The 17,032-nt window shown below is 39.6% G+C and overlaps 1 protein-coding gene across 2 annotated transcripts in view; it reads right to left on the bottom strand.

Annotated features, from left to right (window-relative positions):
• SHTN1 (shootin 1) overlaps positions 1-17,032 on the bottom strand; it is a 54,412-nt gene that overhangs the window by 24,703 nt on the left and 12,677 nt on the right. For both annotated transcript variants that reach the window (XM_048311103.1, XM_048311102.1), the window contains exons 3-8: positions 16,265-16,325; positions 12,267-12,361; positions 10,000-10,168; positions 7,353-7,450; positions 6,289-6,370; positions 4,476-4,570 (exon numbers count right to left, since the gene is read on the bottom strand). In XM_048311103.1, coding sequence (XP_048167060.1) covers positions 4,476-4,570; positions 6,289-6,370; positions 7,353-7,450; positions 10,000-10,168; positions 12,267-12,361; positions 16,265-16,325 — 600 coding nt within the window. The remainder of the gene's footprint in view (positions 1-4,475; positions 4,571-6,288; positions 6,371-7,352; positions 7,451-9,999; positions 10,169-12,266; positions 12,362-16,264; positions 16,326-17,032) is intronic.

Raw genomic sequence — 17,032 nt, 5'->3', positions numbered from 1 at the left:
CTTCCTTAAAAATGAAACATTATTTACTTTACCAGCCTGTTGTGTAAAAGGGTTTCTCAAACTACAGCACTCATTCTTTACTTATGAGGCATAACTGCCCAAAATACAGGGGAAAAAATAATCTCTATTGTTATTTATTTCTTTCTTCATTTCCTGCAGCTTTCTTTCTGTCTTGGTAGAAGCATAGTAATACATTCTATAATGCTCACAGCCTTACAGCATTTAGACACCATCTAATAGATTCAGAAGTAGATCATACACCCCATGAAAAAAAAGGAAACATCTTCACTTTTTTTTTTTCCCCCCATAGATTAATTGCCTGAACAAAAAGAGATGGGGGGAAAGAGAAAGAGACCAAAGAGTTTCCTAGAACATACATCTCTTACCATTCCCCAAGCCTCTTCCTGTGAAAAAGCTTGATGAAACATATTAGCATTAAATCGTGCTTCAAAAGTGGTAACATCCAAGCTCAGGAGAATTCAAGTACTAACTACTTATCATGTCTCTTTAATTATTAAATCCAGTTCAGTCAGCTGGACTGAAAATTAAGTACTTTCAGATACCAGTTGCTGTTGAACTACCCTTGGCAAAGCACAGAGTGTGGCACTTGTAAGCAAGAAGCTGCTTCTCAGTGCTGGTTTTGCAGCATCCACTCACAAATGTAACTTGTTAATGCAGAAGTCCTCACAAATTAACCCAGAAGGTCACAAATGCATCTAAGGAAGAGTTCTTTGGGAGCTCATGTCATCAAGATAACTGAACTCATTGCATGCAACCTCATGAGTAGTGCAGACATTTGCTAAGAGTGACAATGATTTTCTTTAAGTTCACAGCCACCTTTTATCTTTCAATATGGGAAGACTGAGTTGCAGAGTCAGTAAAGTCCGCTGTGCACTGGCTCAGGTATGGGATGCAGGTATTTTGAGAAAAAACAAGTTAAATGCAAACATTTTGTTGTGCAACAGTTACTTAGAAGCACAAACAGCTGTAGGATGGTGTAAGCACCGAGCATGGGACAGAAAGTCAATGGAAAGATGAACGATGGCACATTAGAGATTCACTGAATTGTTTTAATCCATCTGGATCATAGTTCCTTTGAATGCAGCCTTTCAACTTCTCAACTGCAAACTGTTTTACAGGTTACCACAAACACTTGAGAACCACTTTCTTTTCCCAGTTGTGCATTTTGAGCAAAAGCCTGCACTAGCCTCAGAAGTGAAAGGAACCCCAACAAACTGCTCAGCAGTTTGACACTTCATTTCTATTTGTCCACGATACAGAGGACAGGAAAAAAACCATCTCAATGTCAACTTTGAGAGCACACTGCTTCTTCTCCATGAGGTTTCCAGAGAACTTCTGGTGCAAGGATTATCTCCACACCAGCATACACTAATAATAAACTGTTCACTTGTGCTGGTTTTGGCTGGAAGAGTAGATTTTTTTCATGGTAGCTGGTTTGGGGCTGTGTTTTGGATTTGTGCTGAAAACACCATTGATAATAGAAATATATTTTCATTATTGCTGAGCAGTGCCTACATAAAGTCAAGGCCTTTTCTGCTCCTCACCCCAGCCCACCAGTGAGTGATCCAGGGGTGCACAAGGAGCTGGGAGGGGACACAGCCAGGACAGCTGACCCCAACTGCCCACAGGGATAGTCCAGGCCACATGGCATCATGCTCTGCACGTAAAGCTGTGGGAAGAAGGAGGAAGAGGGGGACATTCAGAGTGATGGTGTTTGTTTTCTCAAGTGGCTGTTGTACCCAGTGGAGCCCAGCTTTCCTGGAGAAGGCTGAGCCCATGGGAAGCAGTGAATTAATTTCTTGTTTTGCCTTGCTTTTGTGTGCAGCTTTAGCTTTACTTAGGAAACTGTCTTTATCCCAGCCCATGAGTTTTCGCATTTTAACTTCCAATTCTCTCCCTCATCCTATCAGGGGAAGGTGAGCAAGTCACTGTGTGGGGCTGAGTTGCCAAGCTAGGCTTAAACCACAACATCGCTTTACAAAATACTGCTGCAAGGCAGGATGTATGTTTAATAAACCACTTATGCAAGATTATTTTGTTAAACTCATGAGATTTTTACATCACTAAGAGTTTCAATTTGCTTCTCACACCATGTTCTCCTGCTCTTGGCTTGCTTTGGCTGCATGTATTGTATTTTGCTCATCTTTGTGGGAGAGTGCTTTTCAGGGCTACCTCTACATTATTGCAATGGCCTTCAAGATACTCTCTGCCTTCCTTTGTTTCTTATAAACTGCTCCACAAACAGCTGAGAGATCTAAAGTGTCTCTTAAAACCTGACACTAGAATTCTGGTTAAGCTTGCCAAGATTCCTGTGTTAACAACGCTGTTTTATTCAGGTAGGTACAGATTTTTCCATGCCTCCGCCCCTTACACACTCTATTTATTTAGTTCTTTTATGCAGATTCCTGTACCTTTCACAATGGATTGTGACTCACTTCAAACCCTCTCTCCTCTTCCTTCCCCCTCTCCACACCACGGCTGACAATATTTACTCAGTTTCTTTAGAACCTCTAAAGAGCATGAATTCTAATGTTTGAAGTTGGATCACTTTTGATTAATTAAATATATATTATGGTGGTGCCAGCAGCATGACTATAATTAAAGCTGTACTGGGTTGGGTTTTTTTTTATTTTAATCAAAAGCTCTGATTTTCAAGTGTTCCCTCACTCCTATATGTGCCTGCTCCCTCCCTCTCTTGCTCCATGTCTCTCCTCTCCCCCATCTGTGCTCGCTTCTGCACACAGGCTCACCTGCCCATTATCTCTCAACACCTGCACTCCCAAGTGCTCCTTAGCTGTGGAAAATCCTCCTCACCTGTCAGAAGGGCAGGAGGCCAAGGGCATCCCTCCAAAAATCAGCCCCCAGCAGCCACTTCCCTAGTCCCTCCCATGGCAGCCATAATGCAAAGACAGAAAATGAAGCCATGCTATGGAGAAAGAGAAAGGGGTGAGTCTGAATGCATGGGCTAACCACACCATGAAGGCAAAATTAAGGTGGTTCAGCCCCTTGGACAGACAATGTGTCCACCACCAAACAGGCAGCTCCACAGTTCTGTATTTTACTGAGCTAAAACACATATTTAGGCTGTTTGAGACATCTCAAACACTAATACAGGACACTAAGAGGTGCCACTCTTCAGCTGCAGTGACAACCACGTTACTTGGAGCCTATTTCCTATTTCCATTCTCCAAGCGCTCCAAACGAATCAAGAACAAAGCACTGAACATGCAGTGTTGCCCTTTACTCTAAGCTCTTCCTTCTCCCAACACTGCACAGCTTATCACAACCAAGCACTGGGGCTTTTGCAAAATCCAAGGGAAAATCCAGCAGAAATTTTGGTTTTATAGAGACAGAAAACAGGCGGCTAATGAAAGCAAGCAGAAAAGCCCTGAACACCCTTAGCATAATCCAAACACAACTACTGTAAGCACATCCTAGAAAACTTAGCTCACAAAACACAGCTGTGACCTTGCAACACAATCCATGTGAGAGGAAGCTCACACAGCCTCACTCGAGCAGAAAGCTGCGCTGCTGTGGATGCAGCGGTGGCCCAGAGCCTGTCTCTAATGTCTCAGGTCACTCAAGGGACATCATCAGTGTGAAACCAGGCCAATGATAACAGGTTTTTTAAGTAATTTGAAATGCTGGTTCCCCAAACACTAATCAGCAATGCCTTTCTTGTCATGTGGTCATGTATTTTAGAAAGCTTTCTAAAAATCTTTCTGAGCAGCAAGATACCAAAGGAAGACAAGCAGGTACACAAATGGAAGAATAATGCAGGCCTGAAGTTCACTATTATAATGATTTCATTTTGGATAAGAGGAATTTATGGAATGAAAACCTTCAAGTGAACAGTTACTCTGACAGTCTGCACCAACAGGGGCCCATATTCTGTAAGAGGCAACAACTAAATTATGACAAAATCCAAGATATATTTGTTTGTAAATAATCAGCATCTCTTTGGCATTGTACTTAAGTTCTTGCCTGTCAGTTTGCTTTTCAATTACAAAAAGTACTTTCAATACAATCTTTCAAAATGAATATGTGTCCCTCAACTAATACTGTATTATTGCAACACCTTTTTTATGAGTTCACATATTTTTCAGGAAAAACACAGTCTTCAAAACATATCACTAGAAAGGCAGCTAATCCCTCCCAGATCCAACAACTACATATTCCACATTGAAATACTGTGGCTAACTAAGCCCATTATAAATTTAAAGCCTTGCCTTGAAAAGGGACATAGGGTAAGACTGCATGAATAATTCCAAAGTGCTTTATAAATGCTTGTTGAAACAGTAAACCCGTTTTTATGGATGAAATACAGATGTTGGCTAAGTCATATGTAGGGCTGGATGAGAGCTGGGAATTGAAATCAAGTCATCCAAGCTGATAAGGTTTTGCCCAGTTACCATGTCTTCATTTTACCAGATCCTTTTTCCTTGACAACTCACCTCTTGTGCAAACGACTCTGCTTTCTTACGCAGGTTCTTTTCCAGCTCAAAGTTTACATGAAGCTCTTCATATTCCTCTACTGCCAGCACAGACACTGTTTATAAGAATAAAACAAGATCAGAAATAAAAGTGGAACAGATCAAAAGAAGAACTACTGTTTGATTTACCCAGATAAGCTGCTATTCCCTAGTACCATGAATCCCGGACTGACAGCATGACCTAGTTTCACATTTCCATATACAGTCTTCTTTGCAATATTTTCTTAAACCTCACCACACATATGCACAATTACTGATCTTCTTAATAGAGTAATACTCCCCCTCTTTTTCAGACTCAAAATCTCCAGTAACAGGCATTAAGTACCACAGACCATATTTTGCCTCTGCCTCAAAAGAGCTTTGCTGAATCTATCAAGGATTATGTTATTCTTGAGGAATCTGTATTTGTTTACCTGGTTTGGAGATGAGCATAACAGTTTTTAAAGGCAGGTACAGTCAGTGGTAATTTAGACAGTAGGATACACATCCCAGCTCACCTGACTCACAGAATGATGCTAACTTAAAAAAGCAAATAAGCAAAAACCAACCACACACACAAAAAATAGCCAACAAACTATGACACACTTAGAAAGACTTAAGATAAATTCATCAACTCTGACTGAAATGCACTGAGTGCACAGCTCCAACACAGTGCCACATAAACACAGGATACAGGAAGTATTGAATACTTTGCTAGCTCATTTCATGCATACAAACAAATCTTGCTTTAATTTAACTCTTCCTTCCAGGAAAACAGGCACATGTGAAAACAGAGGTTGTTGTTTTGATAATGCTTAGAAAAAAGAAAAAAATTTCAGAAAATTTTCATCTGCCACACTACCCCATCAAAAGCTTCAAGCTAAACTGTTTAATCAACTGTTCTGAAGTTTGGTGTTGTAAGAGCCTTCAAGTACTGCCTGTCATAGGCTTAAGCAATGCAGACACATGGAAGGGGTAAGAGATGGACACTTGGAGAAAGCTTACAGGATTTGTCCTACTATATCTCAGCCAGACCCATTGTCTTCCACTTCAGAAAAAAGTGAAATACCCAGTGAGGCTTTTTACCAAACAATTTTTAATTTCTTAAGGCTTAGTAAGCAACAAGAGGAAAGGCGAGAGTAATCCAAGGCACTAAAACCTTTTCCCTCTCCTCTAAACTTCTTTGGGGTCAACTATTACTCATGTAGAAGCACTGACCTTCACCATGCAAAAGCTTTCCTTTTCTGAGCCGTATCTCTTTTTAGACTTTCCCTGCCCTGGCTTTACCTGTCTTCTCTTTCCAGTAAAGGAAAATTTCTGATTTTCTTTCATCATTTGAAAATCATACCTCTTATATTCTAGCACTCCTGCCTTTTTCTCATCATCCTCTGAAAATAAAACAAGTTGCTCCCAAGTCTTTAGACCTTCAAAATTATAAGCTGCGTCCCAACTTAAAGGAAGACTGGTGTAATTATTTAGGAAAACAGGAGATAAAGGTTCAAACTCCATCTCTGTGAGGGACTGTGCCCCTGCCCTCATTTGCTATTTGTGTCACACAGGAAAAGTTTTCCTATTCTCACATAACACCTGCTATTTACATTGTCACATTTGTCTGGAGTACAGAGAGTCTGGCACAGCCCACGTGTTGATGCAGTGCCTGCAGCAATAAGGTCGAGTGTCAGATCTGGACCACACTCACTGTTCTGTAATCTACTCTTTGTACTGCAACAGAAAAGCTCTGAAGCTTCTGCAAAGGATGTAGCAAACTCTTAGAGAACCTGCTGTGACCACACACCTCTGTTACATTTCTCCAACAGCTTTTGTTGCTTATTAACTTCGGTTGTCAAAACAGCCTTTTCTTCTTTCAACTTATTTACCTAGAAAAGTATAAAGAACACATCAAAAACAAGAGCATTTTAGTTAACGGCATAAAGCATACAGCACATACATAATGCAAGCAGTATTTTGCTGTCAGTAGTTCTGTTTCCTAGGTTTGGCTTGATGCTGGGGTTTCCAGTGGGATGGAAAGCATTTTTACTCCACCTTACAGATGTTATAACAGATGTCATAAAAGGGTTATGAACTAATCCTCCCAAGGCACGTTCCAGTCACAGCTGCAAATATAACATCTTTGGAACCTTTCAGGATCAGGTGCCGCAGCACCTGGTTGAAAAATTACTTGACTGTTTGCATTTTAATATAGTCAGACTCCTGGGGGGTTTTTTTGGGGTTTTTTTTTTTTTGTTTTGGTTTTTTGTTTTTTTTTTTTTCCTGGGCTCTATTTATTGTCCAAGTGCTGTCAGCTGTGTCTTTCTGAATGCAAGTGTTGCACAGACAGGAAGAGCCACTAAGTCCTGATTTGCATCAGTACATGGCTTATCCAGTTTTCAAGCAGGAATGAAACTCTGCTGGCTTGAAAAGCCAATTTGCTGGTCTAATTACCGTGACACAGCACTGCCAATGGCTAAACTTAAGGATATACTCAATGAAGTAGCACCAGTGATTAAACTACAGTCCCACAAAAGTATTTCTTACACATCTACGGGTTTAAGGAAATCCAAAGAAGCTGCAGGCTGTGAAGGGTGAGGGGCTGTCAGGAAGGGGAGGTGACAGTTGTAACATGGGCATTAGAATAGATCAAGCAGACAAGGAGAAGTCATGTGCCAGCTACAGTGGCAGACTGGACTGTGACGTAGAGGGTCCCTTCCAGGGACATGCCCTAAGTGATCCATCACTGGCAGGACTTGAGATTAGACAGTATTCAATTAACTTCACAACTGAGCATTTTTAGCAGAATAAGATACAGAAAGTACCGACTCCACGCTAACATGGTCTCGCCTTCCATGGTACAATACATACTTCTTCAATTACTTCTGCAAGTTTGCACCTCAGGTTTTCCAGTTCGATGGCCAAGGTCTTCTTTTCCTCATGAACAGATACGATTTGATCTCGCAGCTCTGCAGTTTGAGGAAGGAAATGAAGAATATATTTTATTCGAAAAACAACAACAAAGGAAATGTCATGGCAGTGCAAGTACAGCTGAGTATGAAACACCTGAACTATGTATCCAGCATCAGTTGTAATCAAGGAACATCCTCAATAATTTATGAGCTTTGCTTAAGTGTCAAGTAACAGATCTATAACTGGGCCACAGTCTCAGCTTTACTCTGTTGAGGTAAGCTCCTTGTTCAGTCCTGCTGTCTTTATTTGCATTCTGAATGATTCATTTCCTGCTATAACAGGGCCAATCCTGCCACCGCAGAGTGCCCTCAGTCCTGCTCAGGAGACTGTCACATCACAGAGACTCTGGTATGGGGGCAGCAGAAAGTAATTTTTAAGAGGCATCCTTTAAAACAAATTAATGCACTTCAATTCTTTTTGGATTGTGAGTTCTTGTCACAAGGGAAATAAACAAAACAACAGGCAGTTAGTACTTGGGAGGTTTTCACTGAAGAAATTGTCCTGAACAGCTGCCAATTTATAGTCTTTGCAACATTATGTGAACAGAGTCAGAATATAACCTTTACTGATGGAAGAGCTAATGCTTGTAATTTTCCCCTCAGAATTTTTGTTCCTTAATTATTAAAATATGAAATAAATTAAATTCACAATGGAATAAAACATTTGATTATAATAACTTCTTAACAGGAGATCAGTTTGCATACATAATGTATCAAGGTTTAGGTTAACATAAAATCACCACAAAAATCAAAATTTATTGATATATATTAGCTTTCAGTAAGTGCTCTCATTCCCCACCTGCTTCCAGTATTTCACAGCACTGCTGTTCACTGAACACCAGCCATGGGTTGAGAAAATTATGGCTAATCAATTGCAGATGATGATGACATGCTGGATGTCATTCTGTTTGGTCTCACATCTTGGAAACGTCCATTCTACACCAGCATCCCCCCTCCCAGTTCTGGAGCCTCAGATTTATTGTCCTCTAAATCAAAGGCATACACTTTCTAAAGCAAATAAAAAGACCCGTTTTCCCAGAAGATTCTTGATACACATTGTTCGTTTTAAGGATTTGTGCTCTCCAGAGAAATTAATGGGGAAAAAAGTCTCACTGAAATTCATGGTACCTGGATTAATTCTAGTTTTACAACACATCTATCAACCTCACCATCCAGAGACGAAGGCACATCCACATACCACAGAGAGCCTCAGGTTTTACTGCCTTATTCATGTATCCTTACAGAATAAAGTCGTTGGAGGGAAGAAAGCATTCCAAGAAACATTCAGTACATTCTTGAATGGTGAGAAGGCTGAAGGACTTAGAAGAGCCCGAAATACCACTTTTCATGCTTTAATGAATTGTTCATCAAGACAGAAAGCAGATACATCAGAGCCTTTCTACAGTATTTCTCTAGTTTGACCCTGCTACCCTCCTAAAAATGCTCCCATCAGATCTGCTACCTTTGTTTGCTCTCTAAATGCACTCTTGACACCTTTCTCCAAAAAAGGCAGGAGGTATTCCAGAGTCTTATTTCTCATTCACATGGGTTGCATGGTGTGCATCACACCATTTGCTGCCTCTTTTCCTACATCTATAGGGTATAAATCTGCTGATTATAGAAGGGTACTGTGACACCTTATTTCTTGGGTGGGATTCTTTCACAAGCATTTTTACAGTACATGTTTTTCCTCAGTGATACTTTGTACCACTTCATTGTGGCTGCTGCACTCAAAAAGACAAGGTCATACTGAAAGTTCAGAAAATCTGTACTTAAACATCATTTGCTACTCTAAGTTACAGTCTGAAAAACAGTGAAAGCTTTTTTTTAAGAAGTTAAACACCTAATCTCTGTTGTCACCCAATCCAGAATGTGGGTGTTCCCCTCTTTTGGATACTATGACACAACAATACCTAAAATCATGATGATTTCATCACAGAGATGAGAAATAAGGCTGATTTTGGATGATGGAAATATAAACTGGCTTTCAAAAAAGAACCAGAAATTTCTGAAAAAAAAGCACAGATCTGTCTTATCAATAGACTTCCATGTTCTCAAGCTTTGCTGTTTTACCCAGTACAACAGTCCCTTTTTAAGCTGCTTGTTTGGTAATAGCTCTGGAACATGAATGAAGTTTGTGCATACGAAGGTACATAATGGAAACAGAAATGGAGAGTCCTGTCTGACAAGCTCTGAAATAATGACATTGCAGTTAAAAGTGACCTTGTCCTTCTACTTAACTTTTACCTTGTTAAGGGTCTTAGGAAATATTTCTTTTACTGACTCAGTAGCACTGAACTCACTTAGCTGGGTAGATCTCATTTTCCTACTGCATTTAAGTTCCTCTGCAGGCTGTATATCCCCCACCATTTATGTTACACACTACCAGCCCACCATGTTCTTAGTCATTCCTGGAAATCCTTTGATTCTGACCACTCCCAGAAGCATGACTTGGAACCAGACCAACCTCTGGTCCAAACCAACACTGCTGTTCTTAAGACAACTTCTGCCTTGAGTGGTGGTGTAGGATCAGCAACAATGCTCACCTTTTATTTGCTGCTGACAGTGCACAGAATTGCATGATCCAGAGGTAGCTTCTGTATCCGTGGATGATTCGTCCTCATCAATGTTAATCTCTTCGGTGATAATTTCTGGGCCCAGTTTGGCCATATAAAGCATACTAATTCTTTTCAAGGTCTTATTTTCTTTGTTCAGCTGAAAGGTGAGAAGGACAAACAGCAAGAAGCGAGTTAGTCTGTCTTTAAGATGCTGGGCAAGGAAAAAGTCAACTTTTTTTTTGCTTTATCATTAAAAGATGTATCAAACAAAGAAGACAAAGTAACCTTAGATTACATGTTCCATCCAACATTAGAGTGATTTGAAGATGGGATGCTTGTCCACTTTCTCCTCTGAGAGGTTTGAATTCAACATGATGCTTTATCCATGCCCTTTTTTCCTCTCTAGTACTTCTGTTTAATTACTATTGTGTAGGTTCAAATCAATCAAACCAGTTATCAAGCTGACTTAATGCTACACATGCTTTGTGATAGCTGCTTCAGCTCCTCACCTTTAAACATGTACCAGGAGTCCCAACTGAATGACCTGAAGAAGAGTTTGTGTCCCTGAAAGCTCACCTGGTTTTCCCAGCTGTATCAATTGGTTAAATAAAAACTCTTACCTTCTCCTATGCCCTATTTTGCTTATAAACTACAAATACTACCACTACTATATTCGTAGTCACAGCGGTATTATCTCAGAATTCTTTTGAGTTATTACTGTAGAGTCAACATACATGAGATGAAAGCCATCTCATAAACCAATTCTTTATGGGTCAGACCACAAGTCAAAAACCACTTTAGGTTGGATCTTTAAACACATGACTGGTTGGTGGATGGTACAGAAGAGATTCTGCAAGGCATCTCTGTCTGATCAGGAAAAATTGAACCGGAGCCACTGCAAATGTTTAATTCCCTCCTTCACTGTCCTGCATCCAGACACCCCACAGCAGCAGCTCTCTGTACGCTCAGCACAGCCTCAGGGGTGTTCAGGTAAATGTCAGGGTGACTGCCCACCCAACCAGCCAAGCATTCCCTGTGCCCAGGTTTAAAAATGAGACTCAATTTCCTGCTAATGAGACACTATATGTCAAAGTCAACACTGACTTCAGAAGTCCAATACGCAGCTTCAAAGAAAACATACACTGTACAGTTCATGTGACCCTGAATTTTTACCTAAGCCATCATCTTTGATCCCCTTATCCTCAGCCCTTCAACTAGGTGAGATTTACTAAGGATCTTTTTCATCTCACTCCCAAAGAATGAAAGTGAGCAAGTGGGGAGAGTGGTGTGAAGAACCCTACATGGTTTAGTCAGCTCACAGTGACAAACAGCCCCACAGAGTAAAGAGAGTCTTTGAACTGCCCTTGTACGTGCATTACAGGGAAAGTGCAGAGAAGAAGACAAGTTGCATAAATGTGTTCATTTTCTTACTTATATGCTGATTGTCTATCTTATGAATTCTAATATAGTGTCATTATGCAAACAATTAAGTAAATACCTCCAGAAAGTACATTGCTAATGCATCTAAATTAAAGTGATTTCTTGCTGGTGTGATTTTTACCATATCTAAGGATGTACTTTGGGCAGGGAATGGGATGGGGGGGAAGGGGGAAAAGGAAAAAAAAAAAGGCAGTCAGCATTGCTAATGAAATTTGGTTCAAAATTGCTGTAATCCATTTTCTGATGAAGTGGCTCAGATGCATTTTACACAACCAAAAATATATAAGAGAGATAAAAACATTCTTTAATAATAATGCACTTCTGATGAGATGGAATATAGAAAATTACACACTTGCTAAATTCATCAGACTAGACGCAATCAACAGAGCAGTGGAGGTCACCTTTCCCCGGCCCTCACTTTGCTTTCATAATCACCTGAAATGTAATGCAGTGGTTGACTTTTTCCATTTGATTTAGACACTGAAATGCTCATTATTGTTTTCACACAGAGGAGTTCTAAAACTTATTTTCCATTTAACCTAAATGCATATGAAAACTAGAGATCAGGATGCTAGTCCATGAAAACAGAAACTACATTAAAATGGGTATTCTTTTTCTTTAAAGGCAGGAATGATATTTTGCATCTCGCATCTGGCTTTTCGTTTTTTGCCACTTCCAAACTATTTCACAGCTCCACAAGATTATACAGAAACACATTAAGGGTCATGCATACAATCTCAAGTTTTAAATAAATAAAGAGATAAATAGGTGAATAAATAGATTAGATAAAACAGCATCACCATGATTCTTCTCACCTTAGAAGCCAAAGCCTCAGCACTTTCACGGCACGTCTTCTCAATTTCAAGATGGTTCTGAATACAGTTTACTTCCTCAATAACCATGTGAGAAACTAAGGGAAGAGTTCAAAAATTAGTCAGTATTTTCCAGAGTTTGACACATGCCTCCCATGATCAGAAACAGCACATCTCCTTTTGCTAACTTTCAATGTAAGCATTTCAAATACAAGTGCCTTAGATAATCTGCATGGACAGGAACTGTTTTGAGCATTGAATACTTGGTTTGTTTCTTTAAGCAATTCTCTCAAGCCATGTTTGCAGCATTAGAGCAACTGCAGAACTGAGCATAAACTTATGGAAGCAGAAGACCAGCAGGACCCTTCCTGACCATCCTCATTCCTCATCTGTATTTCACTAACACTTGAGGAATCAGAATGAGATCTTTAGGATTATCCCTTAAGACTGCCATCAAGACATTTTCAGAAGAGTGGATCCTTGGTGTTTTTAATCAGCAAGATTAACACAGGTGTATTACAAAGTTTCTTTTCACTTTCTGGTCCGTTTCTTATTTGAAGTCTCTCTGTGCTTGAGCAGGCCCTAAAATAAGCACCACGGTCTCACCTACCTTCACTGTCCACAACATAAGATTCCAACACACTCACAAAATCTGGACCAAATCTTGTTTTGTAACACAGGAAAACAATGCAAGTCAGAAAAAATTTAAAAGTATAGGTACATTTTGGCTTGCATTCCACTTAACTTCCAGCAGTACATATGTACTTTATTAGTGTTCAAAGTCTTTTTTCTAAGGGACACGTTTAAGGCTGCACAGGGGAGCAAAGCAGAAAACCCAAGAATAATTTTCCATTTCTCAGGCTCATGGATGCAATTCCCCCTTGGCTCCTGGCACTCTCATCCATCCTAAGCAGCAGCCTGGACCATAATTCTGCAAGTCACTGCATGGCAGAGATTCCTTCTCAGCCCAGTGTCAGGATTTCAATGCACGGAAAGGAGCTATTTGCAGCTGAACAACACTTTGAAGCAGGAACAAGGCTGGAAAATATAGCGTAAATACAGAGGATTTTTTCTAATAGGATTTCCTTTCCTTTTCATCAAGATAAGCTTTAAAACCTAGTGATTTTATACCACTGGGTAGAAAAGCCCCCTTGCCCTCTTCCAAGAGTTTTGACTAAAAACTGAAGAGAGATATTTCAGCCCTCTTTGATACACAGAGGTCATCTTAATGACCATAAAACAGGACTTCAGGATAGGAAAAAGAAGGCCATCAACAAATGTTATTTATGCAGCTTTATACTTAGTATCAACTGAAGGTTTCATTGTTAAAGTTTTATTGTTATCAGAGGAAACCAGCAACACATTGGTTTGCTGAGTAGCTGCATGAAAGACACAAAATCTACAAAAAAAGAAAAGGCAGGGGAGCCTATTGGTAAATCTTGGTCTAAAAACTATATTCACATGAAGTCTTCTAACAGGAGAGAAACCAGACCTCTTTCTTTGGTTGTCTTTTTTATTTCCATTTCTCCTGACTATGGAGAAATTACCTGCTCCAAGTGTGCCACACCAGCTGCTACGTTTAATTTGAGAGAGGAAAAGTTTTAGGTGGTACATGAACCTATCTCTTCTGTTTTTATTCTGCTGAGCCCTGGGAGCTCTCAGCAATGAGATGCTTTGGGCTGGATGAGGGAGCAGTGGAGATACAGAGCTGCTCCCATTTTACAGACAGGAATCTAATGGCCTCAAGCAAGGCTAAAGTTAGGAAACAAGGATCAGGCTCTCATGGCAGAACTAGGGATTACTCTTGGTTCATTTAAACTTAATTAACCTGCAATTATGATTAACTCAGGGGAAAAAAGTCTTTCCAAATTAAATATAAAAAATATATTATTTCCTAAGTCTGTCCAAAGTTCTTATTATGTCAATATTAATATTCATAAAGAAGCACTAAGTGGCCTGAAACATCTCTAACCTTGACAGTTTTTTTCAGGGGTAATAATAATCTGCAGCAAATGCAGGCCAACCAAAAACCACTTAACTAATTAGTAGTTGCAGTCACCGAGAAAACATGAATCAACACTGTTATTACAAGTGGCACATTTGAGTGGCATCTAATTATGACTTGATGAGCACGATACTTGCATTATCAACATTACTACTGCATCCCATCAGGGACTAAAAGCCGCTGATGGCATTGACTGCGAGAAACTCCCCCTCAATGGTACTGCAGCACCCAACAATCTCCTTGGCAGGGGCACCCTCACTAAATGACATGTTAAGCGTAATTACTGGTAGACATTGTAAATAAACAGGATTGGAAGTGAAAATTGTACCAAGTGCATAAGACACAATCTGACACATTGGAAGTGGCAGCCTTAATTGAGAGTTTCTTTGACTGCTCAAGATCATTTCAACTGCATTTCTCGGAGGACAGTGATTATAACTGTGGAGACAGACGGCATAATAGTATCAGCACTGCTGACAGAGCAGTGAATTAAATTGTATCTGCTGTTGTGTGAAAGCCTTGATGAGAGGTACAGATCCTTAGTGGTCTTATCATTATAACACAATGGTCATGTTGTCATCAACCTTGCTGGCTCCAATTGAAAAGAAATGATTGTGTGTTGAAGCTTTCCCCCCCACCACCACCTTCTATCTCTTGTGCTCAATAGAACCAATTTTCAGAGAGCTATGAAATCACGCAATAGGGCCTAAAATGCAGCTGCTTGGCATACAAACGGGGCCCCATTAAACTGGAATCACACACAATATGTGTTTATGCCAGGAGAACAAATAGAAGCTGAGTACAGGCCAAGTTTATTCACAGACACAAAGCCAATGTAGCTCTTCATCAATATAATTGCCTTTTATATTGTCGTTTAAATAATGGGCTCCATTATTGCTTTAAAATCCTAATATTCCTGGCATTTTATCACTATGTTTACAAGGTATGTCCTTTAAAAACGTGAAAGGAAGATAAAAGAAACCTATAAAATCTTACAACATCAAATATTACCTCAAATTTTAAGTCTTAACTACTTGACATTTTCTGCCACACTCCAGTATTCCTTATATCATAACAAAAACAAAACAGGCAGCCGTTTTTCCAGAGGAATTATACTTCCTTCTTAGGGAACATTCTTGCTTCACAGAACAGTTACCTAGATAATTTAAGGCAGTAGACAATTCCTGTTGATTTTAGATTATTTTCCATAATTGTATCACACCAACTATTATAAAACAGAAGTGAGCAAATTCCTCTATTAACACAGTCACACAAAAGTACAGACCATGTGATTTCCTTCTCCTGCATTAACTTCATGCACATTTCTGATGCTTCACCGTGCAGTTCACTGTACTGGCACAAACCAGACATAACAGACCACAATCCCATTGTAATTGTCTCTTCTAAGGAGCTATTCCACTAGGATACTTCCATTCCCATTAGATGTGCTTTGTTGCTTCCAGACACCATACGGTTTCAATAGAACCATTACCATGAAAGTGTAAAACTGAATATTGACATTCTCACAGTCCAGACAAGATAGAACTTGCACTAAAAATTACCACATGAGAGCAGTTTGTCCTAAAACCTTTTCCTGGTGCGTCTATGCTTAACGTACTATTACTCCTTCATGAAAAAAACTGCCATTATTATTATTAGGAATCTCAGCAACAGCATCAAATCCCACTCACTTCAAGCATGCATCATTCCAAAAGTCACTTGCAGAATCCAGGTGAGATAGAGCCACATTTGCACCACTGTATTTTCACCACTTTGCACCTTGAGAATGACTACCTGTGCCAGAGAGTACAAATGCTGTAACAGCATTTAGTCCGAATATGGGCAGAGTCTCACTGGACTAGCTCCTTAAACACAGCTTTGAAGGAAAACAGCAAATGGACCTGAATCTCAGCATTCTTAACACTGCTGTAGAGCATGCAGAACTATGTTCATAATTGTCTACATCAAGAAAATCACACTGATATTATCAGCTTACTTTTCTGAAACTCCTCCAGCTTTTTGACAGCCTCATCTCGTTCTTGCTTGATTTTGTCACACTGTAGGAGAAGAGAAAATTGAAATGAAACACTGATCCCAGTTACTTAATTAGCAGTCACAACATGCAAAATCAACCAAGATCAATTGCCAGCTCAACAATGTACAGAAGCCTATCAAAGCATTTCTTTTTCCCTACAGCCATGTAAGATCGATGGAAACTATGCATTAAAAATTCACTACTCAGAGTATTTCCTAACCAAACCAGCATGCTCTACTTGATTTAGGTTCCAATTCAGAGCTATTCTGAAAATATTTTAAAGAGACACATTATCCAAAACTGATATAAACAGTTATCCATGTTACACCAACAGTAGAAGCAATACTTTGCATGCCAAAAATAGGCTGTAAGTGTCGTTTCTTTAACACAAATAGACTCAGGAAAGAGGCCTACATTTCTATACCTACCATGTGCAAGGAAAACCTCAAAGCCAATTATCAGGGACATGCTGTTTTTAGTTTCATAACATCATGAGGAAAGCTTCAGCTTTGTAGAGAGAATGACACTCATTTTCATGCTTTAAGGAGTTCCCATCACCCCAGTTTTATTAATTTTGTGGTCATTGCTAACACTACACAGGTCTGTGATCACTGATCTTACGATGGAACGGTTTCTTCAAACAGAAAGAATAAAACAGATGTTAAATAAAGTTCTCTAAGAAAACCCATTCTGTAAGTAAATGAAAGAAGTCAAAGAAATGAGTAAAAT

Source organism: Corvus hawaiiensis, chromosome 8 (genome assembly GCF_020740725.1).
Source record: "Corvus hawaiiensis isolate bCorHaw1 chromosome 8, bCorHaw1.pri.cur, whole genome shotgun sequence".
Classification (NCBI taxonomy): Eukaryota; Metazoa; Chordata; class Aves; order Passeriformes; family Corvidae; genus Corvus; species Corvus hawaiiensis.
The sequence above is the reverse complement of the archived record's forward strand: the minus strand, read 5'-3'. Positions and strand labels throughout refer to the sequence as shown.